Source organism: Pezoporus flaviventris, unplaced genomic scaffold, assembly GCF_033815535.1.
Source record: "Pezoporus flaviventris isolate CSIRO_AGI_PZ_B2104156 unplaced genomic scaffold, CSIRO_AGI_Pfla_v1 ptg000021l, whole genome shotgun sequence".
Classification (NCBI taxonomy): Eukaryota; Metazoa; Chordata; class Aves; order Psittaciformes; family Psittacidae; genus Pezoporus; species Pezoporus flaviventris.
The window spans coordinates 9,509,264-9,534,276 of NW_026892569.1; the positions used below are offsets into that span (position 1 = coordinate 9,509,264).

Here is a 25,013-nt window from a genome sequence, read left to right on the forward strand (position 1 = left end):
AACTGTGTCGTAGGTAGTGCTGCTTTTAGCAGTATCTCTGATGGCTGTTTCCTAATCCTCATAGCTGGGAGATGTGACATGAGTAGCCACCACTGGTGAACAATTTTGACTTAGACATCAAAAAGTAAATCCAAAGTCTCACACGTGAATGGTGACTTGGAAGAAACACGTGGCTGAGTTGCAGGAGTCTCTGAAACATTGTGGGACCCCTCAGTGGTCCCCAGAGAGTGCCAAGGCTCTCGAGCAGTAGTGTTAATGATGCTTCCATTAACCTAGAAAGCTGTGTCTCAGTGGCACAGGATATTAAGCTGAAGAGGTTGGCAGTGAGTACGTATTGGCTGCAAGTCTTGCCTTGCTAGGACGTGAGAGCTGCTTCCCCACTTGATGTGTCAGGTCTCACTGCTGCAGGTGCCCCTCAGGTAACCCTTCTGTAATTGCAGCGGATGAGATGGATTCCCAGGGATAGCGCTCCCCATTGAAAGTGATTTCGGATTTCTTTAAAGGTGATCCAAAGGGTGACACTGAGACAGGTTTGAGCTCTCCCTAACTACTGGCAATTTTGTTTCTTGGAAATCCAATTGGCAACAGCAGGAATCATCTGGAGGAGGGAGTAGGAACCAGCGGAACTGCTTTTAGGCTTTGCACAGCAACTATACGTTTCTTTTGTGCTTGCTTTACTGCTAATCCTTCCTGTGTTTTTAAGCCAACTCATAATTGTAGACTGCTTTGTGTGTTGATCTGAACTGGTATGACATGTAATCTGCTATAGATTTAGCTTAATGCAAATTGAAATAATTGATCCTGCTTTCTTAGGACTTTGGCAGCTTGCAGGGCTCTCTTGCCTAGGCAGCAAGCTTCCCTTTCCAAATACCTGGTTGTGAAAGACTCGGTGAATGCTACACATCAACTGGCTTTAGGGCTCAGTTCTGTGCAATGAATCCCAGTAACAGTATATAATCTTGTAAATGACAGTTCAGGCAGTTATAACCATTACTCATTTTCTTTCTCAAAAGATCTTCAGTGTATTCTGAGCAATTGTTTGTGACCTGGGCTGCACAGAAAGCAGGTTTTTCTCCAGTATTTTCATGCTAGTTTTTGTTTACAGTCAGAAGATGAGAGCCCAGAGAGTGGATAACAAATCTATCTCAAGTCAGTGGATATTGAATACAAAATAAGGGAAATCGATCACTGGTCTATGTCCATTGCCTTCATTCAAATACAAAATAAAGGAAATTTAGCCTGTTGCAAGCTGTAAATGAGCAGTGCATCTTGGAGCTTTGTGCAGCAAATGGCTGGTGAGGAACTGAGTTTTAATAGCACAGCTGAGAAAACTGTCTGTTGCTTTTTTAGGAGTTGTGGGGCCTGTTAATGTAGTAGACAATGGAGATGGCACCCACACGGTGGTGTACACCCCTACGCAAGAGGGACCCTATATGATCTCTGTCAAATACGCTGATGAAGAGATTCCTCGCAGGTAAGGTGATGAAGATGAAATTTATCTTCATTTAAATCATCTAAGTTTAATGAACTGAAGATTCAGTGACCTGATTGTGCTCCCCCAGCACATGAGCACCATTTAAGGGCTAGCTGTAGTCCTTTCTACTAATCAGTGCAGCTCTTTGCACAACTTCAAGGTTCAGCAGTTCTTTGAACCTGCTGCACCTGTCGTAGAGATGCCGCAGGAGAGGTGTATCCACACCTCAGTGTGTACTGCAGCAACTGGCTTAGGAGGAGGGGGCAGTAACAGGTTTTCCTTTAAGTCCCTTCAAGGTGAAGGTGCTTCCTACGTATGATGCCAGTAAAGTGACAGCGAGTGGACCAGGTCTCAGTTCCTATGGCATACCAGCCAGCCTGCCTGTGGAGTTCGCTGTGGATGCTAAGGATGCTGGGCAGGGACTCCTGGCTGTACAAATCACTGTAAGTAGCTACAGAACGAAGCAGGGGTGGAAACAACCTGTTCCAGGTGGGTGCGAGTGGCTCCTATCAAAAGGGTCCACAGCTCTTGGCTCTTGGTTAACCTTACACTCTGCAAATGCCCAAAATGAGAGAAATAGTGACTTGTAAGATTATGAAAATGCTGGAATTTGAAATGGAGACAGCCTTCTAGCAAGGCTGGCTCGTCAACAAGGCCATGAGATAACATCCACACAGCATTACATGAGGATAAATTAACAAACAAGTCTCCCTCAAGGTTGCCAAAAGTCCTAAGTTGCTTAAGGAGATACTACAGGAATGTTTTTATTTGACCTTGTTACTGCTCTCCCTGAAATTTCTGGTGCCTGGACTCTGTGTCCTCAGCAGAGAGGTCCCTGGCTAGTGGGCCATAAAGCATATTTCTTAGCTCTGACATGCCAAGGTCATGGCATGGCCGGTTGTACTTGCCCTTCTGCATTCTTGTTCCTGTGCTCTCCTGCTGGCTGCTCAGGGGCAGCGAAGCAGTTGCCTTTATTCTGGCATGCAAGTGGGCTCTTAAAAGATCCAAAATACTTATCAGAGCTCCTAGTCTGGCCATGGCTTTGAAGTTCCACAATTCCTGCACGGTGGGAGTGCATAGGTGATCCTCCTCACAGCATTTGTTTGCTTCTTGTTCTGATCTGTTGAATGTCAGATGTTTCACAAGCCTTGCTAAAAGAAGTAAGCTCTTTCATGCTGTACCTAAAATATCAAATCCTGTGCAGCTTACACTAGTAGTGTGTTAAGGGATAAAATACAGAGTGGGGTCAACATGTGGTTCCCTGTATGCAGACCTGGAAGACTTTCTAAAATGCTTCATGATTTGCAGCTGACGAGTTGTGCTGAAAGCTGAGGCTTGAAGTATCTCTCAGAAACATGCACAGTGATGATCTTGGTTGTAGATACAAAAGCTTAATGCTGAAGCTCAGATCTCTGTTGTTTATGTATCTCTTTAATTCTTGTATTCAGTCTGGCTTTTGATCTGTGCCTCAGGACCCAGGAAATGTTCTTCGTTTCCAGCAGTGATATGACAATGAGGCCCAAAACTTCTTCCAGTTAATATAGAGTTCGTTAAAACTGCTTGCTGCATCTTATAAACGTTCTTTTATCAAACAAAGGGTAGTTAATGATAGCACTGATTGTTTTATAGTGGTCTGATACCTTTTTGCTCCTAATAGTCTATTCCTTGTACTAGTCCTTGAGTGAAATATATTTAGCCCTCAAAAAGCTGCAGTTCTGTATTTGTTTCAGGCTATCTAAACATGGTTGTGAACAGATTTTCTGCCCTGCTAAAGGAATTCATAACTAACTTCATAGTGGCTAAATCTTCTGTTTTGCACTCCTCAGGACCAAGAGGGCAAACCCAAGAGAGTGGACATTCATGACAACAAGGATGGCACTTACACAGTCACCTATGTCCCTGACAAAACAGGACGCTATACGATTGGTGTTAAGTACGGTGGAGATGATATCCCATCCTCTCCCTATCGGATCCGGGCTTCTCCAGCTGGGGATGCCAGCAAGTGTTTGGCCACAGGTGAGTGCTGGCTTTTTTCTGTTGCTGTTGGTTATGCTTGGTAAAGCTGCCTTCTGAGCATGGTACAGTTGATGTAATGGGGGTAGAAGATGCTAGAGAGTTGTGTAATCCAGCTGCTCTTACAAGAGTGTTTTCCCAGTGATAAAGAAGTATCCACCCGGTCGGTGAGCAGGAATCTCTTGCAGTCTCTAGCAAGATCTTTCAATCTGCCTGGGTGGTTATAAACAGCCAGATGCAACTGAAGTCTGATGCTTGTTTTGGCCTAGATAAATCCTGCTGAGAAATGCAGTGAGGTTGATTTAAAAAGAACACATCTGCACACGTTCACTACATGATGCTCCTCGCACCGTGAGTGTTGCAAGAAGTTTTTGTTCCCAGCAAACCCAGAATTCATTCCAAGGATGTAAATACAACTTGGGCTGGCCACTGCGGCGCGTTGCCACCTCCCAGCCACCTAAAGGCTGCTCCCAGGGAGCAGAAGTGACAGGAACTAGTTACAAGAATGGCACTGAATGTTAAATCCTCTGATTTTAAAATAAACAAGGTGAGACCAAATTGAACAGGGAAACTTAATCTCTGGTGGCAGACATTTGAAAGAGCCCCGACACAGTGCTCACCTGCATCGTTCAGTTGGAGCATACCTGGTGCCTGTCCAGCAGCTGACTGCTTTCAGGCCTGCTTAAACAGAAATGTATTCCTGGCACAATGGAAAACACAGAGCAGGTATCCCCTTTGCTTCAAAATTTGTTTAAAAGAGGCCTTAATGGCTGAATGTGATACTCTTCCAAGCAAATTAAATTGCTAATAGTTCAAAATAACTGTAATGGAGGTTACTCTCAGACGCCAGCTTAAATTTCCTCTTTCCAAGAGGTGCCTCTGACTCTCTGCTGTAAAGCTGAAATACAATCACTGTAGGAGTAGATGCTGGAATACTGTCAAGGCAGGTTCATTGCCACTTGAAAATGAACCATTTACCTGGTAACAAGTGCTGGTCAAAAGCAGGAGTATTAAGTACGTACTGCAAATAAGACTTAATAGTCGTCATTTAAACACAGCTTTCTTTAGGCTGGATCGGATTGCTACAATTTGAGCATTGTTTCATGATATTCTGTTCTTTTTGGATGTGTCTCAGAGCAGTGGAAAATCATTTGTGGGTAATGTAGGAGGAAGCATGGCCATGGCTACTACTGTGCCCTTTTATAGCTGCTTACAGAGTGAGGTTTATGTTAAAGCGGTGACAGCTGAGTCGCTGGCCAGGAAGATGGTGCCTTTGGCCCTGCATAAAGGAGTATGATGATAAGAGCACGGGTTAAGGCACTGCTTTCTTCAAACTTAGCTTTTTTCCCCTCTGTTCTCATTCAGCCTCTCTGACTGCAGAGGAGAAGGAAAGCTGGTGCCTGGCTCTTCATGCCCCTGTGCTGATCAACACTATTAACCTCCCTTGTTATATGGTGTTTTGGGGCCATGCTTCCTAGGTGCTTGTGGGTGTCCTGCCTAGAAAAAATATTCCCTGAGCACTTTCTGTAACTAAATTGCCTTGTAGGTCCTGGAATTGCACCCACTGTGAAGACTGGTGAAGAGGTTGGTTTTGTGGTAGATGCTAAATCAGCAGGGAAGGGAAAAGTGACGTGCACCGTCCTGACACCAGATGGGACAGAAGCTGAAGCAGATGTTGTTGAAAATGAGGATGGGACTTACGATATCTTTTACACCGCTGCCAAACCAGGAACCTATGTGATTTATGTCCGCTTTGGTGGGGTGGACATTCCCAACAGCCCATTCACCGTCATGGTAAGCCAGCTCTGCTCCGGAAATACCTCCCACTTGGATTCCTGCTGCCACATTTTATTTAGTGATAGGTTAACTCTGTGTGTAAATGTTTCTTTAGGCATTCATTAGACTACTAGGAGCTAATGAATCCTTGTTACATGCAGAGCTTATTTTGAGCAGGCACTACAGTTAAGTGAAGAGGGATAGAAGTCACCACAAGATGAAGACATGGCTTCTTTGAACAAACGAATTTTTCATTTCCTGACCATGTAGTTCCTGTTCTAAATGATGTAAGGGTGGTTGTAATCAGCTTCTACAACTAATTACTTCAGCTCTCGTCAGATACAGTGCTCTGACTTGTCTGCGTCTCTTTATAATGTTGACCAAAAAATAAGGAATGGTCTGCTGGCAGATCCCAGGGAAGCAGGCTGTTAGCTCACACTTAAAAATGATTTGCAAGTGCTAGTTAAACTGTTATAGACAAATCACTCTCCTTCTCACCATGTTCCTTACAGTGTGCAGTACTTCAGCATGTTTAGATTTAAAAAGCAAACAAAACTATAGCCCTCCCGAGGAGCAGATTAGGTGCCTCTCAGGGCTCACAGAAGCCCTTCATGTGAAGAACAGCTCTCTGTGTTGGGAAAACAAGTCTTAGACTTGTAATCTCAGCTGAGGGGGCTTCCAGCACATCTCAGTCCATGAAGCCAGATGGCTGTATTTGTGCTGGGTCCGGCTGGAGCTTGCAGGCAAGTCCCTGGTGCCAGGCACAGTGGCTCTTCCTACCTGCCACTCTGGAGGATTGTTGCTGGTGTCTCTGAAGGTTTCTGCAAGAAAAATGACTCCCTTGGTCACTGCTCAAAGCTCACCACAGGAAATGCCTCTTGAGGTCAGGGAGCCCGCTCCCAGCCAGCCAAAATTCCCACTTCCTAGCTGACTGATACAGTACGTGTTTGACTTGGGTGTCTCAGCTGGGAACACAGAACAGCAAAGCAGCAGTATTTCTGTTTTGCGTTGGTTTTCCAGTGGAGTCTTTCCACGTATATGTTTCCAGTGGATTATTTTGTGTGGATGGTTTGCAGTGGTGTGAACGGGCAGTAGTGAGCCCAGCAGAGCTGTGTTGCATGAGTGTAAGCTCCAGCCTCTCTCATTGGGTGAAGTGGGGGAGATGGGGAATTTACAAGTCATCCTCTTGGCATGCCTGGTGGGAAGGGAGGCTGCGCCACGGGAAAACACATTTGATGCCTTGACAACGCTATCCCAGCAGTGAATCAGAAGAATAGCTTTGCAGCTATGACTTGACGTGGGCTGGGTCAGTCACCCAAGTGCATGAACTGGGAGCAGCCTTCCCGTGGCAACAGCCCCCCTGCCTCCTGGCTCGCTCACTGTGCTGTGCTTGGAGACTTGCGTCTTAGGTGTAAACCTTTCAGTTCCCTCCCTGCACCAGACCCATAGAAAAGCAACTCTGAAATTCAATTCCACCAGTGTTTAGGCACTGCTTCCAGCTTCCCTTCCAAGCTCCCAGCAACAGCACATACTGGCTGGTGTCTTCCCCCCATGCCCAATGCTTGTGGATACAGGCAATGTCCCAGCTCCCTGGCTGAATTTAGGATCCTTGCAACGGTGAGAGGACTGGGAGGGCTTCATGGTGGGAGGAAGGTGTTGAGCAGCTTGGAAGGAGCTGCAAGTTCTGTACTGTGAAAGGCAGGACTGCCTCCATGCCGGAATAACAGCTAACCTGCCTTTACCCCTGCCCAGGCTGTAGATGCAGATGATGCTGCCGTGCGGTCGCAGGAGCCAGTGGGCACCTCCCCCCCCGGATTCCGCCCTTGGGTACACAATTTTTACATTTTTCAGCTATTTTTCCCCATCTGTGTTCCATTCCAGATGACAGCCCGCTTCTTGGGACTGCTTGAATTGCTCTGGTCATTGTGTTCATTCTTTCTGTTTGATGAATTGTTCTTGGGATCCACACCTTGTTTTTTCTTTGCTGCTTGAAGGGAGTCTTCAAATAAACTCTCATTTAAACACGAAGAGGATCATTACACCTACAGCAGCTTCTACTTCTGCAATGTCTACTGTTGGCAAAAGCAACCCAAATGCATCGCTTTGTTTTCACAGTCAAATAGCACAGTGTCTTGAGTCCAGAGTTGCATTGTGAAACTTGTTTCTTTTGTCCATTTTGTGTTGCAATCACTCTGCCCATTCAAAAATCACTTTCTCTTCCAGGCCTTAAGCAACTAAATCCTTTCAGATGGAGCCACTTTGGGTCTTGTGTGCGCTACATTGTGTTCCATCCCTTTGTGTTCCATTTTATCTCTCACTTTATTCCAGCATGTCTTCCATTGATTCCGTGTTTGATTCGCTCTGCTCTGTGGTGTGGTGGTGTTGCGAAGGAGAGCTTGGCCAGACGCTGCTCTGGTTGAGCCCAGTCCTGTTGCTGCTGCGATAATCACCGCACGCTCTCTTCTGCTTGTGCTCACGGTGGAGTTGCTCAGTGTTCGTTTGAGTCTACCCTCCTTTCTGAAATGACCCATCCTTTTGCTTCCTTTAGGTCACAGAAGAAGCGTATGTCCCGGTTGGAGACATGAACGGCATGGGATTCAGGCCCTTTGATATGGTTATCCCTTTTGCTGTAAGGAAGGGAGAAATAACAGGTACCTGGAGTATGCGTAGCCTCTGGGGGCAGTTTTGCTTTTTATGAGCATGTTTATCCATTTGCAGCTAACAGTCTGGGTGGTCTAGACTGCATGTGGGGAATGATTGTATCCTGCCAGCAATTTGGTTGTTTAATTTCACGTCAAGTGGCACCCACTGAGGGATGAGTAGGATACGCCCTGCTGATGGTGTGAGTTAAATGAGGGGATTCTTGGTGCTGCCGTGGTCCTCAGTGCTAGGCTATGAGCTACTGCACCGTAGGACCTATTGCTGCTTTTTCCCCTCTGAAGCAGCTACCTGCATCCTTGATAAGCTCCATTATTTATTTTGTGCAGATGCTGCAAAACAGTCTAATCCTGCATTCCTGTCATATACCTCCTCCAAAACAGGTGACCCCTCTTCCACAGGTCTGGCAGCTGAGAGCATCACCCCAGTAATGCCTCAGGTGTACTAACCTTCACACACGGGCTGTGTCACCTCCTGCCCTCTAGCTCAGCAGTCCCATCCCAAGCCCTGGCATGTCCCTGCTGAAGGGACAGTTGATCTTTCCTTTATAAAGGAGCTGCTGGAGAGGGAACGCCTTGTGACGAGGTAGATCAGAGCTTCCCTGGGACTGGCTGTGGAATTTTCAGTGGCTGAAGCAAATAGCTCTGCCTGTAGAGTTTGTCAGGTCACAGGACTGTTTGCCAGATGTCTACCACTGTGTTGCATTCATGTAGCTTAAGTAGAAAACATGTCTGGTTAGTGTTCCCATTCGTCTCCTATTTGTGCCTGTGGGTAAGGAATTTAACAATTTAAAATGCTTGTTTTAAATGGCCAGACAATTCTCTGTGGGTGGGAGAGGGGAAGTAGGCAGCTTCTCCTTCTGTAACTCCCATGGTGGCTTTTTGTAGGTGAAGTACACATGCCCTCTGGAAAGACAGATACTCCAGATATTGTGGATAACAAAGATGGCACAGTAACAGTGAGATATGCTCCTATGGAGGTCGGGCTGCACGAAATGCACATAAAGTATATGGGAAAGCACATCCCAGGTGAGTCTGACAAAGCAGGTGAGGAAAATCCAAGTGCAGTGTCCTGGGGATGTATCTGCTCCCTGGTGAGGTTTCTGTAGCTTACTTGTATACACTGCAGTAAGAACTGCCTGAGATGTCTTACTATTCAGCAGCAGTTCATCTGCAAGCAGTCTAGAGAGCAACTAAAGCAAAGGAGTAAGTGCTGGCACATGTGAGCCTCCATTGTGGTTTAATAGTACCAGCCAGGCTTAAAATGGAGCTTAGTTTTGGAAACCAGCTTTTGTGGCATTTTTATTATGAAGAAGAAACGTACAATTTTCTAACCACCATTTTTTTCAGGTTGAAATTTACTGCCATGCTGCTCAACAAAACTAGTGGGTACAGTGTATGTTTATCCTTAAAACTGCATTGGCATAAAATCTCCAATCTGTGGGGAGGACTCAGTGGCTAAAACACTATAGTTACTCTTTCCATCTCATTGCAATAAAATAAAACACACATGCACACTAAGCTGTAATCTTCCTTTCTTCCTGACTGCTTCTTAACAAGCAGAAACCACTGCCTTTCATTCCTTTTCTCTTCTCTTCTTTTGTCCTTACTTCACCAGCTCCCCAGCTGAAGCTGTGCCTTGCCTGGAGGCTGGCGCTGCCCCACAGTTCTCTAGGCATGCTGCTGCATGGGGCCAGGACAAAAAGGGGCAGATCTGTAGAAGAATGTGTAGACATGAGATAAAATACCTTCAGCACTGCCTGAACTGGGCTGCTGGTTCTGTTTCAGAAACAAAGGTTAACTTTGATTGAAGCAGGAGGCTCAATAACTTTGATGCATGGTGCTACTTCAGTATCTTCAGCACTTTGTATGTATATAGCACCTCCATAGGTGCCAAGCTGTTGGATGTATTGGTTCAGTAAGACCATCACCCTGCACCTGGACAGGATGATGTGCTGTAATGTTTCCTTCTTGAAGGCTGTCATGAATCAAACTTGCTACTTTCACAGCTGCAAAATCTAGCTTTGGCCTTAAGAGCTATCTGTGCCTTTTTTTGAAACCACTGTTGGCTATTGGTGACTGTACTTTTTGTTCTTGTGCATCAGCTTAGCTAATCGGAGGCTGACAAATACGGTTTTGGATACCCTTCAAATTTGCTAGTTCAGGTTCATTGAGTCTGACAATGTGCTGTGCTATTTTCTAATTCTGAGCTACTAAAATTCAGGATCTGTGCCTGAACTGAAAGCCTGCTTCTGAGTCATGTTCTGATTTAATGTGCTAAAAATAAACTTGTAATGAATAGGACCCTTTACAGCATCATTGAAGCTTATCTCTGGTAATTTGAGTAGCACTTACTTTGTCATGACTGAATGTGGAACAAATTGTGGCGAAGTATCTTTTGGAAATTAAAAGGGGAGGCTTATCCATTTTTTTTGAGTACATTATAGTCACATAAAGGTTCTTCAAATATTAAGTAGTGGGAATGGTACTGAAGAGCATGGGTGTCAGTAAGCATAAGAATAAGATCCTGTTGGGTTAGAGCAGTTCAATGTCTGTTTTGTTCTTGCAGTCCAGGCCACTCATCCTTCTTCTTTTGTTTGTTCCCCCCACCTCCCCTTTTTTTCTTTTTCCTGTAGAGAGCCCTCTGCAGTTCTATGTGAATTATCCAAACAGTGGCAGTGTGTCTGCTTATGGGCCTGGCCTCATTTATGGGGTTGCAAATAAACCAGCAACTTTCACCATTGTCACAGAAGATGCAGGAGAGGGTAAGTCTGTTCTTTAAAGTCATCCTACCCTAAACTAGGAGCTTCTTGGAAGTTAGGTGCATCAGTGTTGACTTGTGTTAGTCTGTCCAACTGTAAATCTTTGGTGTGATGCAGATGACTTGTGCAAATATCAGGTTGTAACTTGCAGTAAAAACTGTTCTCCTACCTCTTCCTGATAGTAGTCGATGTACCCTGTGGTACAGGGTGCAAATGGTATGTTAAATTAAAAATAAACTGAAGGCAGCTTAGATACAGTGGATGTTGACTCACTGTTAGGTAAATCTAGCAGACTAAATAGAGCTTTGGTCTTAGTGGATTGGCTTGAGCTCCTTTTACTGCCTTTCTTTGAAAACATGCATCTAAGCTGCATTTTCAGTACCAAGCACTGGATCTTCCCCTTTGGACCAGGTCTTTGGACTTGGTATACACAAAGATGTACGTAAGTGCTGTTCTCCTTGTTTCCTAGGTGGGCTGGACTTGGCTATTGAAGGACCTTCAAAAGCAGAGATCAGCTGCATTGATAACAAAGACGGGACATGCACAGTCACGTACCTGCCTACTCTACCTGGGAACTACAGCATCCTGGTCAAGTACAACGACAAACACATCCCAGGCAGTCCATTCACGGCCAAGATCACAGGTATGAAGTTTAGACTTCTGGAAGCACTTCATAATGAAAATTAACCTCTGATAGCATGAAGGACCTGGTTTGTGGCTGAAACGTGAAGTCCCTTGACTTGTTCTGCACTTAACTTTGTGATAATTTCTGACTCATTTCTCTTTATGTATTCAGATGATAACAGAAGACGGTCCCAGGTTAAGCTTGGTTCTGCTGCTGACTTTTTGTTGGACATCAATGAGACTGATCTCAGTCTCCTGACAGCCACCATTAAAGCCCCGTCAGGTCGTGATGAGCCTTGTCTTCTGAAGAGGCTACCCAATAACCACATTGGTAAGCTCTGACAGTCATGAGCTGAGAAGGTAGTATAGTAGAGTCTACTCCAGTTTGCTTTGCTACATAAAATGACTCACTTCCCTGTGCCTTCCTAGAAGAGTATTGTCAAACTAAGTAGCTGAAGTTGTTTGGTACCATTGGCCAAAGACAGAAGAGTATGAAAAATGACCTCTTGTGTTAGCTTGCAGGTTGTGATTGAAGTACTTCTTGTCAGCATATGTGAATGGCTTTGTGGCCCAACTGAGAGCAGTATGTCAACATGTATAAAGAGGGTGCTCTTTCAGTATTTCACTTCTTGGTGTGATTAAGGCATTTGAATCAAGTATAAATGCATAAAAAGTGAGTAAGTTTGTCACATTTCTCTGCTTCGTAGGAATCTCATTCATTCCACGAGAAGTGGGAGAACATCTGGTTAGCATCAAGAAAAACGGGAGTCATGTACCAAACAGCCCTGTAACAATCATGGTGGTCCAGTCTGAGATAGGAGACGCCAGACGAGCAAGAGTTTTTGGACGTGGCTTGGTAGAAGGACGAACCTTTGAAATGTGTGATTTCATTGTAGATACAAGAGATGCAGGTTAGTTGCATCACAAAGGGACTGTGAGATGCTATGGGAGATGTGTTAAGCATGCACAGTCATTATTGCTTGTTATTAACTGCAGGCATTGCTGTTAACTTCTAAAATGCTTTGTGTTGTCTTGGCGGATGTCTTCTGTTATAGCCAAAGCACTGTCACTGAGACACTGATGAAGCTTTTCTTTCATTTGATTGTGCTTGTTCTGGTGGTGGTGTGTACAGCAACAAGGAAATGAGGAAGATATTTCCCTTTTGGTTTAATGTGGAGCCTTGGCCACAGTCTTTCAAGCTAACTTCACAACATTAATTAAATTAAAGACATATGGTCAGAGCATTTTAGATGCTGAATGCATTCTTTACTTTGAATATGCACTAAGGACTACGAAAATGTTGTTATGGTATCATGCAACTCCCATATGTCTGCTGTGATGCAAACCTACTGGCTAGCTACTGCTATGGTTTTGGACTATTTTATGTCAAATTTATAATAGGACTATGGAAATCTGAGGCTAACTTAGCTGTATTGTAGGTTATGGCGGGATCTCACTGGCAGTTGAAGGACCCAGCAAGGTAGATATCCAAACTGAAGACCTAGAGGATGGAACTTGCAAAGTGTCCTATTTTCCAACTGTACCTGGCGTGTACATTGTGTCCACTAAATTTGCAGATGAACATATTCCAGGTAAGCAGAAGCATTGGGAACTTTGTGGTTAGTAGACAAAAGCCTTACTGGCCAGTGCACTGGAGCTGCAGGTGGGCCGTGTCATCTGGCTTGGACCGTAAGTCTCAAAGATTCAAGAAGGTCCTACCAGTACCCTCCACAAGCAGCAGCAATCCAAGTTCTGGTAACATGGATGTATTTCACTTGGACCTGACTGCTAGCTGACTCTAAAACTTCCCCTATGATCCACTACAATTCAGAGAAAGCTTTCATGCCTCCCCTTGATGCAGTGTGTAATGAGCAGAGGACGAATGACTTGCTGTGGTACTTACAGGCAGCCCATTTACTGTGAAGATAAGTGGTGAAGGAAGAGTTAAGGAGAGCATCACACGAACAAGACGGGCTCCGTCTGTTGCAACAGTAGGAAGCATATGTGATCTGAACCTAAAAATTCCAGGTAACCAATGTTGTCATCCTCATAACCATAACTTACACTTGTATAGCTTGGGTCTACCTGAAGCAATAGAAATAGGAACTTCAGTGTTGTTAAGACATCCTCATATAAAGATAGTTGAGGAAAGAGACCCTGGTAGTGTGGTCTCTCTGAAGGGTTAAAAATAAACATAAACTTGATTAGCATATAGGGAAATAAGTATCCGGGAGGCCTTAATCTATTCTGTGTCCAGGAGGCTGGAGAATGGGTTGCACAGCTCACCCTGTCTCCAGGGTTTTAAGATCATCTTGTTGGCTGATAAGTGTTTGTACTGCTGTGTGCCAAATGTAAATGATACAGGCCAGTCTTAGCTGGCTTAGGCGGTCTCTTCACCTGCCTCCATAACACCTGCTGTAACTGGACAGGCTTGCTGCTCAGCCACACACAGCATACAATCTGGCACCTACGTGCCTCTTCTGTCATTTGTACTGTGTGAGCTCAGGTCCTCCTTCCAAAAACAAAATACCGAAAACATTTGTCACTTTCTAATCTGCATTTATTTTATTCTCTTGTTAGAAATTGATTGTGGGGATATGGCAGCCCAGGTAACTAGTCCCTCTGGGAGAAACTTTGATGCTGAAATTGTAGAAGCTGACAAAAACACCTATTGCGTCCGCTTTGTGCCACAAGAAATGGGAGTCCACACTGTGGATGTCAAATACAGAGGGCAGCCGGTGCCGGGCAGCCCTTTCCAGTTCACGGTGGGACCGCTGGGCGAGGGAGGAGCCCATAAAGTGAGAGCTGGAGGCCCAGGGCTGGAGCGTGGAGAGACAGGTGTCCCAGGTGAGTCCTCTGCTTGCACTAGGGTCCAGTGCCGACCATGTGCAGGTCTGCAGCACAGTGCCTTGGTTTCTACTGACCTGTCCTCTGAAAGCTTAAGCAGAGGTTAGTGTAACACTGTAGGTTCACCCCAAGACAGGGAGAAATAATAACTGCTGCGTCCTGCAGATACAGTCTGGAACAGAAAACAGTTTCTGTTTTGGAAACTGCTCTCACAGGATGAGCTTGAGGCTGTAAGGTGTGTTATATGGGCAGACAGGCTAATTCAAGGCTAATAGGAGCCTCTTGGAGAAACTGCAAAGTGTTATCACCCAGGGTGATGGGATGAGGTACCTTTCCTCATACACATAAGTATGGGATGCTGCATGGTCTGTTAGGAAGGAGCTGCAGCCCAGAAGCAGCAAACTGACTCTTATATGTGCTCTTGTGTGTTTCAACAGCCGAGTTCAGTATATGGACACGGGAAGCTGGAGCTGGAGGACTGTCTATTGCTGTGGAAGGCCCAAGTAAAGCAGAAATTGCGTTTGAGGACCATAAAGATGGATCTTGTGGTGTATCATACATAGTTCAAGAGCCAGGTACATACCAAGACCAAGTCATGCTGAAATAACACTGAATGCTACTTTCAAAGAAACTAAGGACACTCCCTGTTTCTTTTCTCCCTTCAGGCAACTATGAAGTGTCCATAAAGTTCAATGATGAGCACATTCCTGAAAGCCCCTACCTGGTTCCTGTCATCGCCCCCTCCGATGATGCTCGTAGGCTCACTGTCACTAGCCTTCAGGTGAGACATAAGGAAACATCTCCAAAACTTACCACACAGACCGATTTCGTCCTTGTTCTCCAAGACCAAAATGGTTGTCCCTTCTTCTTAATAATAGCCTTGCCTGGGCTGGTGCTTGTTTTAAAACTTAGCCTGCAGCCAGAGAGAGATTTTTGGCAGCTGGCCCTTTGGTAACAGGCTGGTAGAGTTGGCCCAGCTCTAGCTAGCCAAAATATGAAGGCAGAAGGCTCACCTGAGTGTAATACTTGGGAATTAGGAATAAGAGGCTCTAGAAGGAGCACTGGAGGACGTAAAACTTGTCTTCCACCCACATTAGCCAGGGGAGAACTGAAACATGAATGCGATTGTGCTGATACTGAGTTACTTGATTGGCACATTGACTGAGGAGCAGGGTTTCCACAGGCGAATCAGTGCAGGGCTGCGTGGCTGGGATGTAGCTGCAGCCTTGCTGGAGCATTTGAGTGGGCAGATGGAGGGGGCCCCACCGTTAGCTCAGAGCACAGATTTGTGCTGGCTGAGGTCATGCAACCACAGTTGCAGCTCTGATGATTCATGAACAGTAGTGAATCTCAGAGTGAATCACAGCTTTGTAGTTGGTCTGGGCTCATCTGTTAACCTCACCTTAACCTCACCATATCATTTTGGTATGTGTGTGGCTGCGTACATTAAAATACAAGTGACATTAAAGGCCTGACTTAAATCTTCGAAGCCAGAACCTTGGATGTGAGCCTGAGAATCTGTGTCTAAATATATGGTACCTCAGTTCTCATCAAGGAGGATAACCAATTAGTACTTCAGTTGTGGTGATTTTTTGGATATATCCCAGCTGTGGCCCCCAGGAGTTTGTCTGGGCTGCAGGACTCCTCCACCATGGCAGTGTAAATGAATCACGGCAGTCTGATCTGATAATATCTCTTCTAACCAGGAGTTACAAGGGCGTTAATTAGTCACTGTGGTACTGATGTTTCTCTTGTGTTTCATTTAAAGACTCTTTGACAGGAATACTCACTTCAATTGAGTCTTGGAGAGGCAGATAAAGCTGAGTATTCAGTAACAGAGCGCAGTGGGCAGCATCAGTTTTTGCTAAACCCACATCAGGGACTTGCTTTATATATTGTACCTCAGTTCTACTCAGTTGCATTTATTTCCCTCTTCAGGATTTAGTTGAAAACGAAATCAGGTAAAGTATGTTAAGTGTAAAATATTACTGCTGGATAGCTGCAAGGGCTGCTCCGGTTGAGGACCGTTGCAGCACGGATGCTGAGCTGCCTTGCCTTCTGCCGATGGCCTGACACACAGCAACATCTGGTTTCATGATTTAAATTGCTTTCTTATGTTAAGAAGTCTTGTGGTGGCGTTCTAAATGCAGCCTCTTGCGGCAAATATAAACATTCATATTACTCTTTCAGACAACTGAATTATCAGAGGTTTTCCCCTGAATGAATCTGGAATGAATGAGCGGGCTGAAAAATGGAGCTATAGCTTAAGCATCCTTTAAATCAAGTGCCTGAATACCGCAGGCTGACTTCAGTGATAACGGGTGATTAGCGTCCTAAACCTGCCTCTGCCTGATTTGGCAGAGTTGTTGGCTTCCCATACTAGTGTGTTACCATGGGAAAAATCAGCCTAGCCAATGTGGGTGACTACTGAGTCAGCCACCCCCTGAGGGAGAGAGAGCTTCTGATCTGAGAGTAAAGACAAGTCACAGCTTTATGCCTTTTGTTGAAACTGAAAAAAAAAAAAAAAAAAGAAAAAGAAAAACTGTGCAAAAGTGGTTATTTCCCTGCCACAAATCTTGTGCTGTCTGAAACGAGAAGTTTAGATTTGATAATCTGACTGTTGCATTCTCAGGAGTCTGGATTAAAAGTTAATCAGCCAGCATCCTTTGCTATAAGGCTGAACGGGGCAAAGGGCAAGATCGATGCCAAAGTCCACAGCCCCTCCGGAGCTGTAGAAGAGTGCCATGTGTCCGAGCTGGAGCCAGGTGAGCACGGCTTTACGTTGGTTGAAGCAAACTGGGTGACCTCCAAAACGCGCTCATGCCCCGTAGCGAGGGAGTTCAGTCCCTTTGGCTTGCAAACAGTGTACCCAAGGGACAAGCACGTGGCTTGGAGAGTGACCTCATACTGTCAAGAGTTGTTTGGTCATATCTATGCTTTGCTAGATAGCTCCTGAAATGACTGAGGCCTAACTTGTGTAAGATACAGATATTTAAGTCTTGGCTTGCATCTATGATATTAATCATAGATGGAATAAGATGTGGTTGTTGAATTTAGCCAGGGAAGAAGTTTATTTTTCAAAGCTATGCTTCCATCTTTGAGTAATAGTTTATTTTTAACTTGCACTCCTTCATACGAAAGGCCAAGGAAGCTAAATATAAGCAAACACTACAGAAAGCTCAGCACTGATTTCAGCAACGAGCTTTTCTTTTTCTCTTGAAGCCTGAATGATTTATGGTCTTTACTACAGACAGCAGCTGTCTGGCTGGGGAAGATCAGTCCCTTCTCTGGGTTAACGAGCAATCAAAAATGTTAAATATCAGCAAATTGCTGGCTGACTTTATTAAATAAAGGTGTGGTGTCTGTGGAGTCAGAGAAGCCACTGGTAAGATTTGGCCTTTTCTTACCAGCTGCTTTACTTCTCTGTGCTGCTCCCTTGCCTGCTGACAGGTTGGGCTGTGATTAAGTTGTCATGTTTAGTGCACATGTGAGGCAAATAACACTAAAACTCACCCTGCAGACTAGATGACAGCTGAGATCAGGTCCTGGTAGACAAGGTGAAAGTGCAACTCATGACACCTCTTGTGATAAATACAGTGTTTTCCTACTTAAGTATGAGCTTAGCAGCTTGTGTTGCTGAGTTGTCTTAAGGTGAGACCAAAATATGTCAAAGCACTACAGAAGCCTTGCTAGGGTTGCTACCCAGCCCTGCAGTGGTTTAATTGCTGTTTTATTGTTCTCTCTGCTGTATCCTCTCTTGCAGATAAGTATGCTGTTCGGTTCATCCCCCATGAGAACGGCATCCACTCGATCGATGTGAAGTTCAATGGGAGCCACGTTGTGGGCAGCCCTTTCAAAGTGCGCGTCGGGGAGCCTGGGCAGGCGGGCAACCCTGCTCTCGTCACGGCATATGGGGCCGGCCTGGAGAGTGGTACCACAGGTAATCCTGCTTTTACAGCTCTGCTGCAGACCTGTTGGCTCTTGGATGTTGAGAGAGGCAGAACCTGTTCCTAGGCATGTACATGACTTTCCCTGCTAAGGCAGCTGAACTAACACATTCTCTGCTGACCTGGGCATAGGCTAATTCTGCTTTTCCGCATGCTCCTCAAGTCTTACAACCATCGATTGGTGAGTCTGCAGGTTATACTGAGACATAACAAACTTAAAGCCTCTGTAAACCAGCAACTGCAGCATGAGTTCACTTGAACTGGTTAGCAGCTGGGCTACGACTCTGCTGGCTAGCGTAGCTCCGTGTAAGTGCTCCCAAGGTGCTCTGGCTCCCTTCCACGCATGAACATGAACAGTAAAGGCTGGAGGCTTTTGTGGATGCAGATACTGAGTTGGCTGTCTAGCTGAAGGAGTCTTGTTTAACTTGCATACCCCTGTTACTTAAATGAGTGCAAGGCTGTACCCAGTTAGCTTTTCTTCAGTGCTTGCATCTCTAAGGAATGTCAAGGTAAATTTAATTTGATGTGTAAACTCCAGGGAGTATGGTGTATTGTTCTGTTTGTAGTGTGCTACACGTGCTTCAAATGCAGTGTGAATGCTGACTCTTCTTGGAAGTCTGACACTTATCTGCTGTGGCTGCCCCATCTGATAGTTCTCAACTCAAGAATGTAGGGTTTAGGGTTTGGTGGGTTTTTTTCTTATTGATATGATTTACTGCCTTAGTAAGAAAGTATGAAAACATTCCAGGATGTGCACTTTGGTTTATTTAATTGTGTGCTCTATTAGGCCACACACAGGTGAACAGCAGAGTAAAACTGATAGTTTTTTACCTTTTGATAGGCAAGGTGATAGCTCATTCCTTTCACCCTATCTATTGATGTCTTTTGTGGACCCCATTTCATACCTTTTTGCTTCCCTGGGGGGAAAAAAATATAACTACTGCAGTTCTTTAGTCAAAGCTTCTGCTGTTCTGGAGAAACCCAGCAGTTGGTTTTGGAAACAGGCAGCCATACTGTCTAAAAATAAAGATACTATAGCCTGTGCTGCTTTAATAGGTGGAAACAAAAGCACTCATTAATACTAGCCACTGATGCATCAGGGACAGGGCGATTTTTCTTCATCTATAAAAGCGCTCGGGGTTGTTTGTTTTTAATCTAAATAGACTTTAACTTCAGCAAAGTTACTCTGTGCCCCCTTGTTGAGTCCTGCCGGCTGCCAAAAGCTCAGTGCCCTGGGAGCTGCTGCGCAGCAGTTTCTGAACAATGATCTAGTGTAGAGGTTTCAATAGCTGGTGGCTGAGCACCTGAAACGTCCCCGCAGGAGGGATGCATGTCTGCAGCCTCCAACAAAGCAGGCTTTCATCTGGGGCACAGGGAAAGAGCAGTGACATGGGAGCAAGAAGTCTTCAGTGAGAAGCTGCGTGTAGCTTGCTGGCTTTGGAAATTAATCTTCCTCTGGTTGAGCAGCGCATGTTGCCTCACAGGCAGCACCAGTGAGATTTACTGCTAAAGCCCTGGAAGATGGTACAATCATCTGTGGGAGCTGGGTTCTTTCAGCGTTGTGACACAGCAGCCTCTTGTGTGGAGGAGAGGCTAGGAACTTCTCCCTAGTTCACCACCACGCCTGCATGCTTCAGTTGCATGCATGAACTTTCCCATAACCATCCTGGTTTTGACTGAGCTCAAGCACTTATTCCTCCTTAGCAGTGTCTCATAAAACAGCCTAAAGATCATAAATATTTGAAGCCAGAGTTCGACAGTAAATTATTTGGGGGCTGAAAGTCTGGCTTAATTTTTTCTTGTGTTCCTGGCATTGTGTCATTGGCTTAGTATTAGCAGCAATAATTCAGCTGTGTTAACCAGATGCTGTAATTAAACAAGCTTTTGTTTCCACAAACTGCTTGGAGTGCTGCTGCCAAGCAGTTCAAACACCCATCTCCTCCAGGAGATCTCCTGTCCCTTGTCTCTCTTGCTTTCTTGTGGGCTCTTCACTGCTGATTTATAGTCCAGGCAGTGAGATGGCTCTGAGTTTTCCCAAGCTTAGCCTTGCAGGAGGCTGGCTGTGTTGGCGCAGGCTCCAACACCCAGCAGAAAGGCTCTTGTTCTTAGAGTTTTCTCTGCAATCCAGTCTTTTGATTCCAAATTACTTCCATTTTGTCCCTGAAGGGCTCTCATGACCCATTCTCCCACACAGTCGCATAACTGGAGCAGAGGAGGGAGCTGAGTGCTGGTGGGGAGGCTGCTGGGGTGCAGAGCCCCATGTGAAGATGCTAGGGGTGTGTGTGTGCTGTCCCTCCCTATGTGCAGCCTTGTCTTGTACTGAACTACCCATCCCTGTGTAATAACTGAGGCTGTTTGTGTAACCTTGGGTGTGAGGAGTGTTTCTTACTGTGCTACATCTTTCTAGGATTGCAGTCGGAGTTTTTCATTAACACGACCAAGGCTGGTCCAGGTACCCTATCTGTTACAATTGAAGGGCCATCAAAGGTGAAAATGGACTGCCAGGAAACTCCAGAAGGTTACAAAGTCATGTACACACCCATGGCTCCAGGAAACTATTTAATTGGAGTTAAATATGGTGGACCTAACCACATAGTGGGCAGCCCCTTCAAGGCAAAGGTTACAGGTAAAAAGCTAACCGGTGTTTACTGTGTGCCTGAAGTAGTTTGTGTCATTGAGCAAACATGTCCCTCTGAGATAGTGAGGCATTCAGGTCTAGATGCCCAAAAGCATGAGAAGAGAAACATTTCTCCCCATCACCTCCAAAGCCTAGATGAGGGATCTCAGGAGAGGCGACAGGAGCATTAGCCACAGTGTTTGCAGCTTGACTTAGTGGAGTGCTGTAAATGTTGCATGGGGGAATATGAAATCCTGACCTAGCGCTAGGATGTTGCATTGGTAGAAGGAAAATATGATGTATTGACCCCTTACCCCCCCCCCCCCCGCCCCCCCAAAGCCTGAACCCTGGTCACCTGCAGCATAAGTGATGTCCCTCTTGGTCTCATTTTGGTGGTGCAGGTGTCACCTAAGCAAAGGTCAGTAATGTCTGGGAGGCTTTTAGGTGATGTGAGGAAGGCTATTTAGGAAGCTCTTTCTCTCTCCAGTGCTGTGTTTAAGTGCAGACTGCAATTCACCTCTACTGCTGCCCCTGAGCTGGGGAGCCCTCTCCTGGTGCCTGTGGTGCAGTGATGTCCTTGGGAGCAGATGGCAGGGTCTGCATCTCCCTGAGCTGGGACATGCTCTGCCTTCAAAATGGGTTGTTGCAAAATTGCACCTGCTTTTCTGCCAACTCAAGTCATTTTTGGCATTTGGTGATTGGAGCACAATTAACTCTTCTTCAGCAGCCAGCTTTGCTTAATACATCTTGAAGATCCTGTGGTCCTTAAACCACTCGAGGGCTCTGGGATGGGGTTGTTGCCAGTGTTGCTCAAAGATGTTGGCTTAAAGTCCCAAGAGGGAAATTGCTCCTCTCCAAAAATGCATTTTGGATGCAGAATGTGTGCTAGTCATTAGGAGGGTTTTGAAACCTCCTTGTAAACGCCTTTCAGATGGGGTGAATCTGATTATCTGAAACCTTTTCTGTTTCCAGGACAGCGACTGGTTAGCCCAGGCAGTGCTAACGAAACTTCTTCCATCCTGGTAGAGTCAGTTACAAGGTCATCAACTGAAACTTGCTATAGCGCCATTCCCAAATCCACCTCGGATGCTAGCAAAGTGGTTTCTCGGGGAGCAGGACTCTCAAAGGCTTTTGTGGGTCAGAAAAGCTCCTTCTCTGTGGACTGCAGCAAAGCAGGTATGAGTATAGGAACCAGATGGGACTTTCTGTTTGCCTAAATCAATTTGAAGAGTTAAAATTCAGAGATTGAGAGGATGATTTAGTTCTAAAGAAAAACTCTAAATGCTACATGGTGCTCACCAAATCAGTCCTGATATAGAGGCTGTAAAGATGCCAGTTCGTTTCCACATGGCTTTATCTGAGCCAGGTGCACCTGAAAGAAACCACAGGGTTATGGCATGAGAACAAACAGGTTGCTGAACTTGAGCAGCCCTCCTGGTGGATTGTAGCATGTGATGCAAAGTGTTCCCGTCAGCCTTGAGAGCTGATCATTATCCTCTGGGAGCATTGCGGTGGTAGGATTACAGACCAGCCGTGTTCACTGGTCTCTGCTATTAACTTCTAACCAAGTACTTGACCAACAGTGCCTGCTCGTTTTCACAAGCACTGTTAATGTCTCCTGTGCTCTAGTTAGTTAGTGGTAGCCTCTCAGGTCTTGCAAAATACACAAATGAGCCCTTGCCTCTATGAGGTTGAAGGCTTTTATAAATGAAATTCCTTCTTATACCAAATTACTTTAACCATACCTTAGACTGCCACTCTGTGAATTAAAACAACAAAATCCTTGTGTTATGGGGCTAATAAATTATGGTATAACCATGCTTGTTTATTTAGGCTTAGCAATTCTAACAGTCTGTTATTTTGCTGTAGGTTCAAATATGTTGTTAGTTGGCGTCCACGGGCCTACAATACCATGTGAAGAGGTATCCATCAAGCATTTGGGCAGCCATCAGTACAACGTAACGTACGTCGTCAAGGAAAGGGGTGACTATGTTCTGGCAGTGAAGTGGGGTGACGAGCACATCCCTGGGAGTCCCTTCCATGTCACTGTTCCTTAAACTTGCTGGGCATCGGAATCGATCTTTGTTTGCAATTCAGATGTAGGGTTATACTGGATGCAGTCCTGTTGCGAAATGCGGTATCTAGATACACACGGCTCACATTTCAATGCAGTCAGACATAAACTCTGTAACTTCATTTTTTTACAAGCATTTCACTTCTATCCTACTTACCAACCTAATGCCAATCTATTTAATGTCCTCCTCAAATTGTACTTTGGCGGTACTGTCTGGGTCACTGTTAATGTTTGGAGAATCATGTGGATAACTAGACACTAATTTCCCTTGCGGATGTTAAAGACTTTAGATGTTAATCAAAAACTGGAATTTGTCTCTGTAATTGGATATCTTAACTACTGATTTTATTTGACTGGAGACTTTACATTTTAGTTATGGAATATGACATGGGCTGTCCCCAGTTCAAATTCTTTTCTGTAAAGAAATGAGGTAAAACTGGTACTATAATGGGTGCCTTTGTATACTTGATCAATTTTAACGCTTAACATGATAAAAAGCTACTAAAAGTGGCTTTACCACTCGAAATGTTTCTGAAAATGCTTTGCTAATGGTTTACATTTAGGAAAAGTTTATCTTTTATAGCAAACCAAAAGCAGACTGAAAAAGACTTCCTGGAAGCTTTCAGCCTTTCTAAACTTTGTACGCTTTGTAAATCTAGACAGGTAGCTTGTTGGCCATGATGCGGTTTTTAATTAGCTTGGGATTCTGCTGAGATTTCTGTGACTTTACAGCTAACTCCCCACACTCTTTTTCATTCATTTTAAGAACAACTCCTGGGTTGGCTGGGTTAAATAAAGGCCCTGGAGGCTGCGGGCCAGGCAAGTAGCTGAGATGGTGCAAAGAAGCCAGCCTGGGGATGGGACCCCAAATCTGTAATTGGGTATCGGGCAGGAGGGAGGGTGGGTGTATGAATTTACCAATCACAGCAATACCAGTCAACAAACTCGCCTTTGGTGCAAGTCATTTTATTGTAGCTCAGTCCAAGGACATGCCTGAAGCACGCTCATCTCTCTTAAAATTCCCCTTGCACCACAAAAGGCTGAGGGATGGGGAAAGAAAACTTCCTTATTAATTTGTCTGTCTGTCCTGGATTACTCCATGCTACTTCCCGAGTCCATATCTGAGTTGCTGTCAGCTGCTGGGGCTTTAGTAAACCCTTCAACTGAGCTTTAACTCTGCAATTAGGAGAAGGTAGGATTTGTTGAGAACCTGTTGAAACGTCACTGTCTGACCCTAGGGAGAAGTTCATGCTTACTGTTCTGTAGTTATGTGTGGATGCACTACTCTCCAGCACAGTCATTGGGAAAATAAAGGAAGGTTGGGTTTTTTTTTACTGTGCTTTTTTTGTGCCTTAATGTGAAATGCTCACTACATTGTAAACTAGGAAGTAAAAACAAAATAAACTGGAATAAAATGCAGGATTGTAAAATTGTATCTTATAACTTATTAAATAGAAATGTTTGCTTCATTAAAATGTGCATGTTAAAACCAACATTGGATTCTTTTCATATGTAGTCAGTAAAGCTCAAACTACAGCAAGCAGCAGCTTCAGGCAGCCCAAATAACCCCATGCCTGTGAGCTGTGCAGGTAGGTGGGCATAACCTGTTATCGGTCTGATCCTGAGGCACTGCTGGCACTCACTGGCTCCTCAGGCTCCCTGTGGTTGTTTGCAGAAGGTGTTTCCCAGCAGGATGCTGTACCTGGAGCTGGCTGGCTCCGGCACAGGGCCATGGAAACCATCAGATGTTTTCCCAAACATGGTCCCGCTGGAAGCCCTGCTGAAACCTGAGACGCAGCGGTTACCAAAGACTCCCCTGCCTTGGGTTTATCAGATTATTTCCTTTTTATAGTTAGCTGTGTTTCATTAGCTGTGTGCTATGTCAGCCTGAGCCTCCCGTTTCATGTTGCTAAACAAAACAAACCCCAAAAAACTGGATGCAGCTGTTGGGTTGAGTAAACCTCGAGAGCCTCGTGCCTCTGTAATTCCTAGTTCCCAATAAGCCTGGGCTTGTCTGGCCGCCTCTTGCCTGTTACCACTTGGCACCTTGGTCTAATCATGATCTGAAGTTAATGGGAGTTGCCTGTGAAGCTGATGGACCCTGATTGTTACCTTGTCTGAGGTTGCCGCCAGCAAAAGCAAGCAATTCTGCGTTGCCTGGGCACTGACAACTGAGGGTGGCCACAAAAATGGACTTGCTAAGGGGCAGCAAGCATGGGGTG

General features: G+C 45.2%; 1 protein-coding gene across 3 annotated transcripts in view; it reads left to right on the forward strand.

Annotated features, from left to right (window-relative positions):
- FLNB (filamin B) overlaps window positions 1-24,284 on the forward strand; it is a 70,905-nt gene extending 46,621 nt beyond the window's left edge. Inside the window, exons 26-46 of one of the 3 annotated variants that reach the window (XM_061455913.1) lie at window positions 1,351-1,474; window positions 1,761-1,917; window positions 3,301-3,490; window positions 5,034-5,281; window positions 7,016-7,090; window positions 7,812-7,914; window positions 8,809-8,949; window positions 10,557-10,685; window positions 11,152-11,325; window positions 11,479-11,637; window positions 12,014-12,217; window positions 12,746-12,898; window positions 13,212-13,334; window positions 13,887-14,153; window positions 14,591-14,728; window positions 14,819-14,934; window positions 16,786-16,918; window positions 17,917-18,093; window positions 20,508-20,726; window positions 21,690-21,893; window positions 22,587-24,284. In XM_061455913.1, the coding sequence (XP_061311897.1) occupies window positions 1,351-1,474; window positions 1,761-1,917; window positions 3,301-3,490; window positions 5,034-5,281; window positions 7,016-7,090; window positions 7,812-7,914; window positions 8,809-8,949; window positions 10,557-10,685; window positions 11,152-11,325; window positions 11,479-11,637; window positions 12,014-12,217; window positions 12,746-12,898; window positions 13,212-13,334; window positions 13,887-14,153; window positions 14,591-14,728; window positions 14,819-14,934; window positions 16,786-16,918; window positions 17,917-18,093; window positions 20,508-20,726; window positions 21,690-21,893; window positions 22,587-22,774 (3,422 nt within the window). In that variant the 3' untranslated portion in view covers window positions 22,775-24,284. The remainder of the gene's footprint in view (window positions 1-1,350; window positions 1,475-1,760; window positions 1,918-3,300; window positions 3,491-5,033; window positions 5,282-7,015; window positions 7,091-7,811; window positions 7,915-8,808; window positions 8,950-10,556; window positions 10,686-11,151; window positions 11,326-11,478; window positions 11,638-12,013; window positions 12,218-12,745; window positions 12,899-13,211; window positions 13,335-13,886; window positions 14,154-14,590; window positions 14,729-14,818; window positions 14,935-16,785; window positions 16,919-17,916; window positions 18,094-20,507; window positions 20,727-21,689; window positions 21,894-22,586) is intronic. The other 2 variants (XM_061455915.1, XM_061455914.1) reach the window with 2 other exon arrangements.
- The last annotated feature ends 729 nt before the right edge of the window (window positions 24,285-25,013 follow it).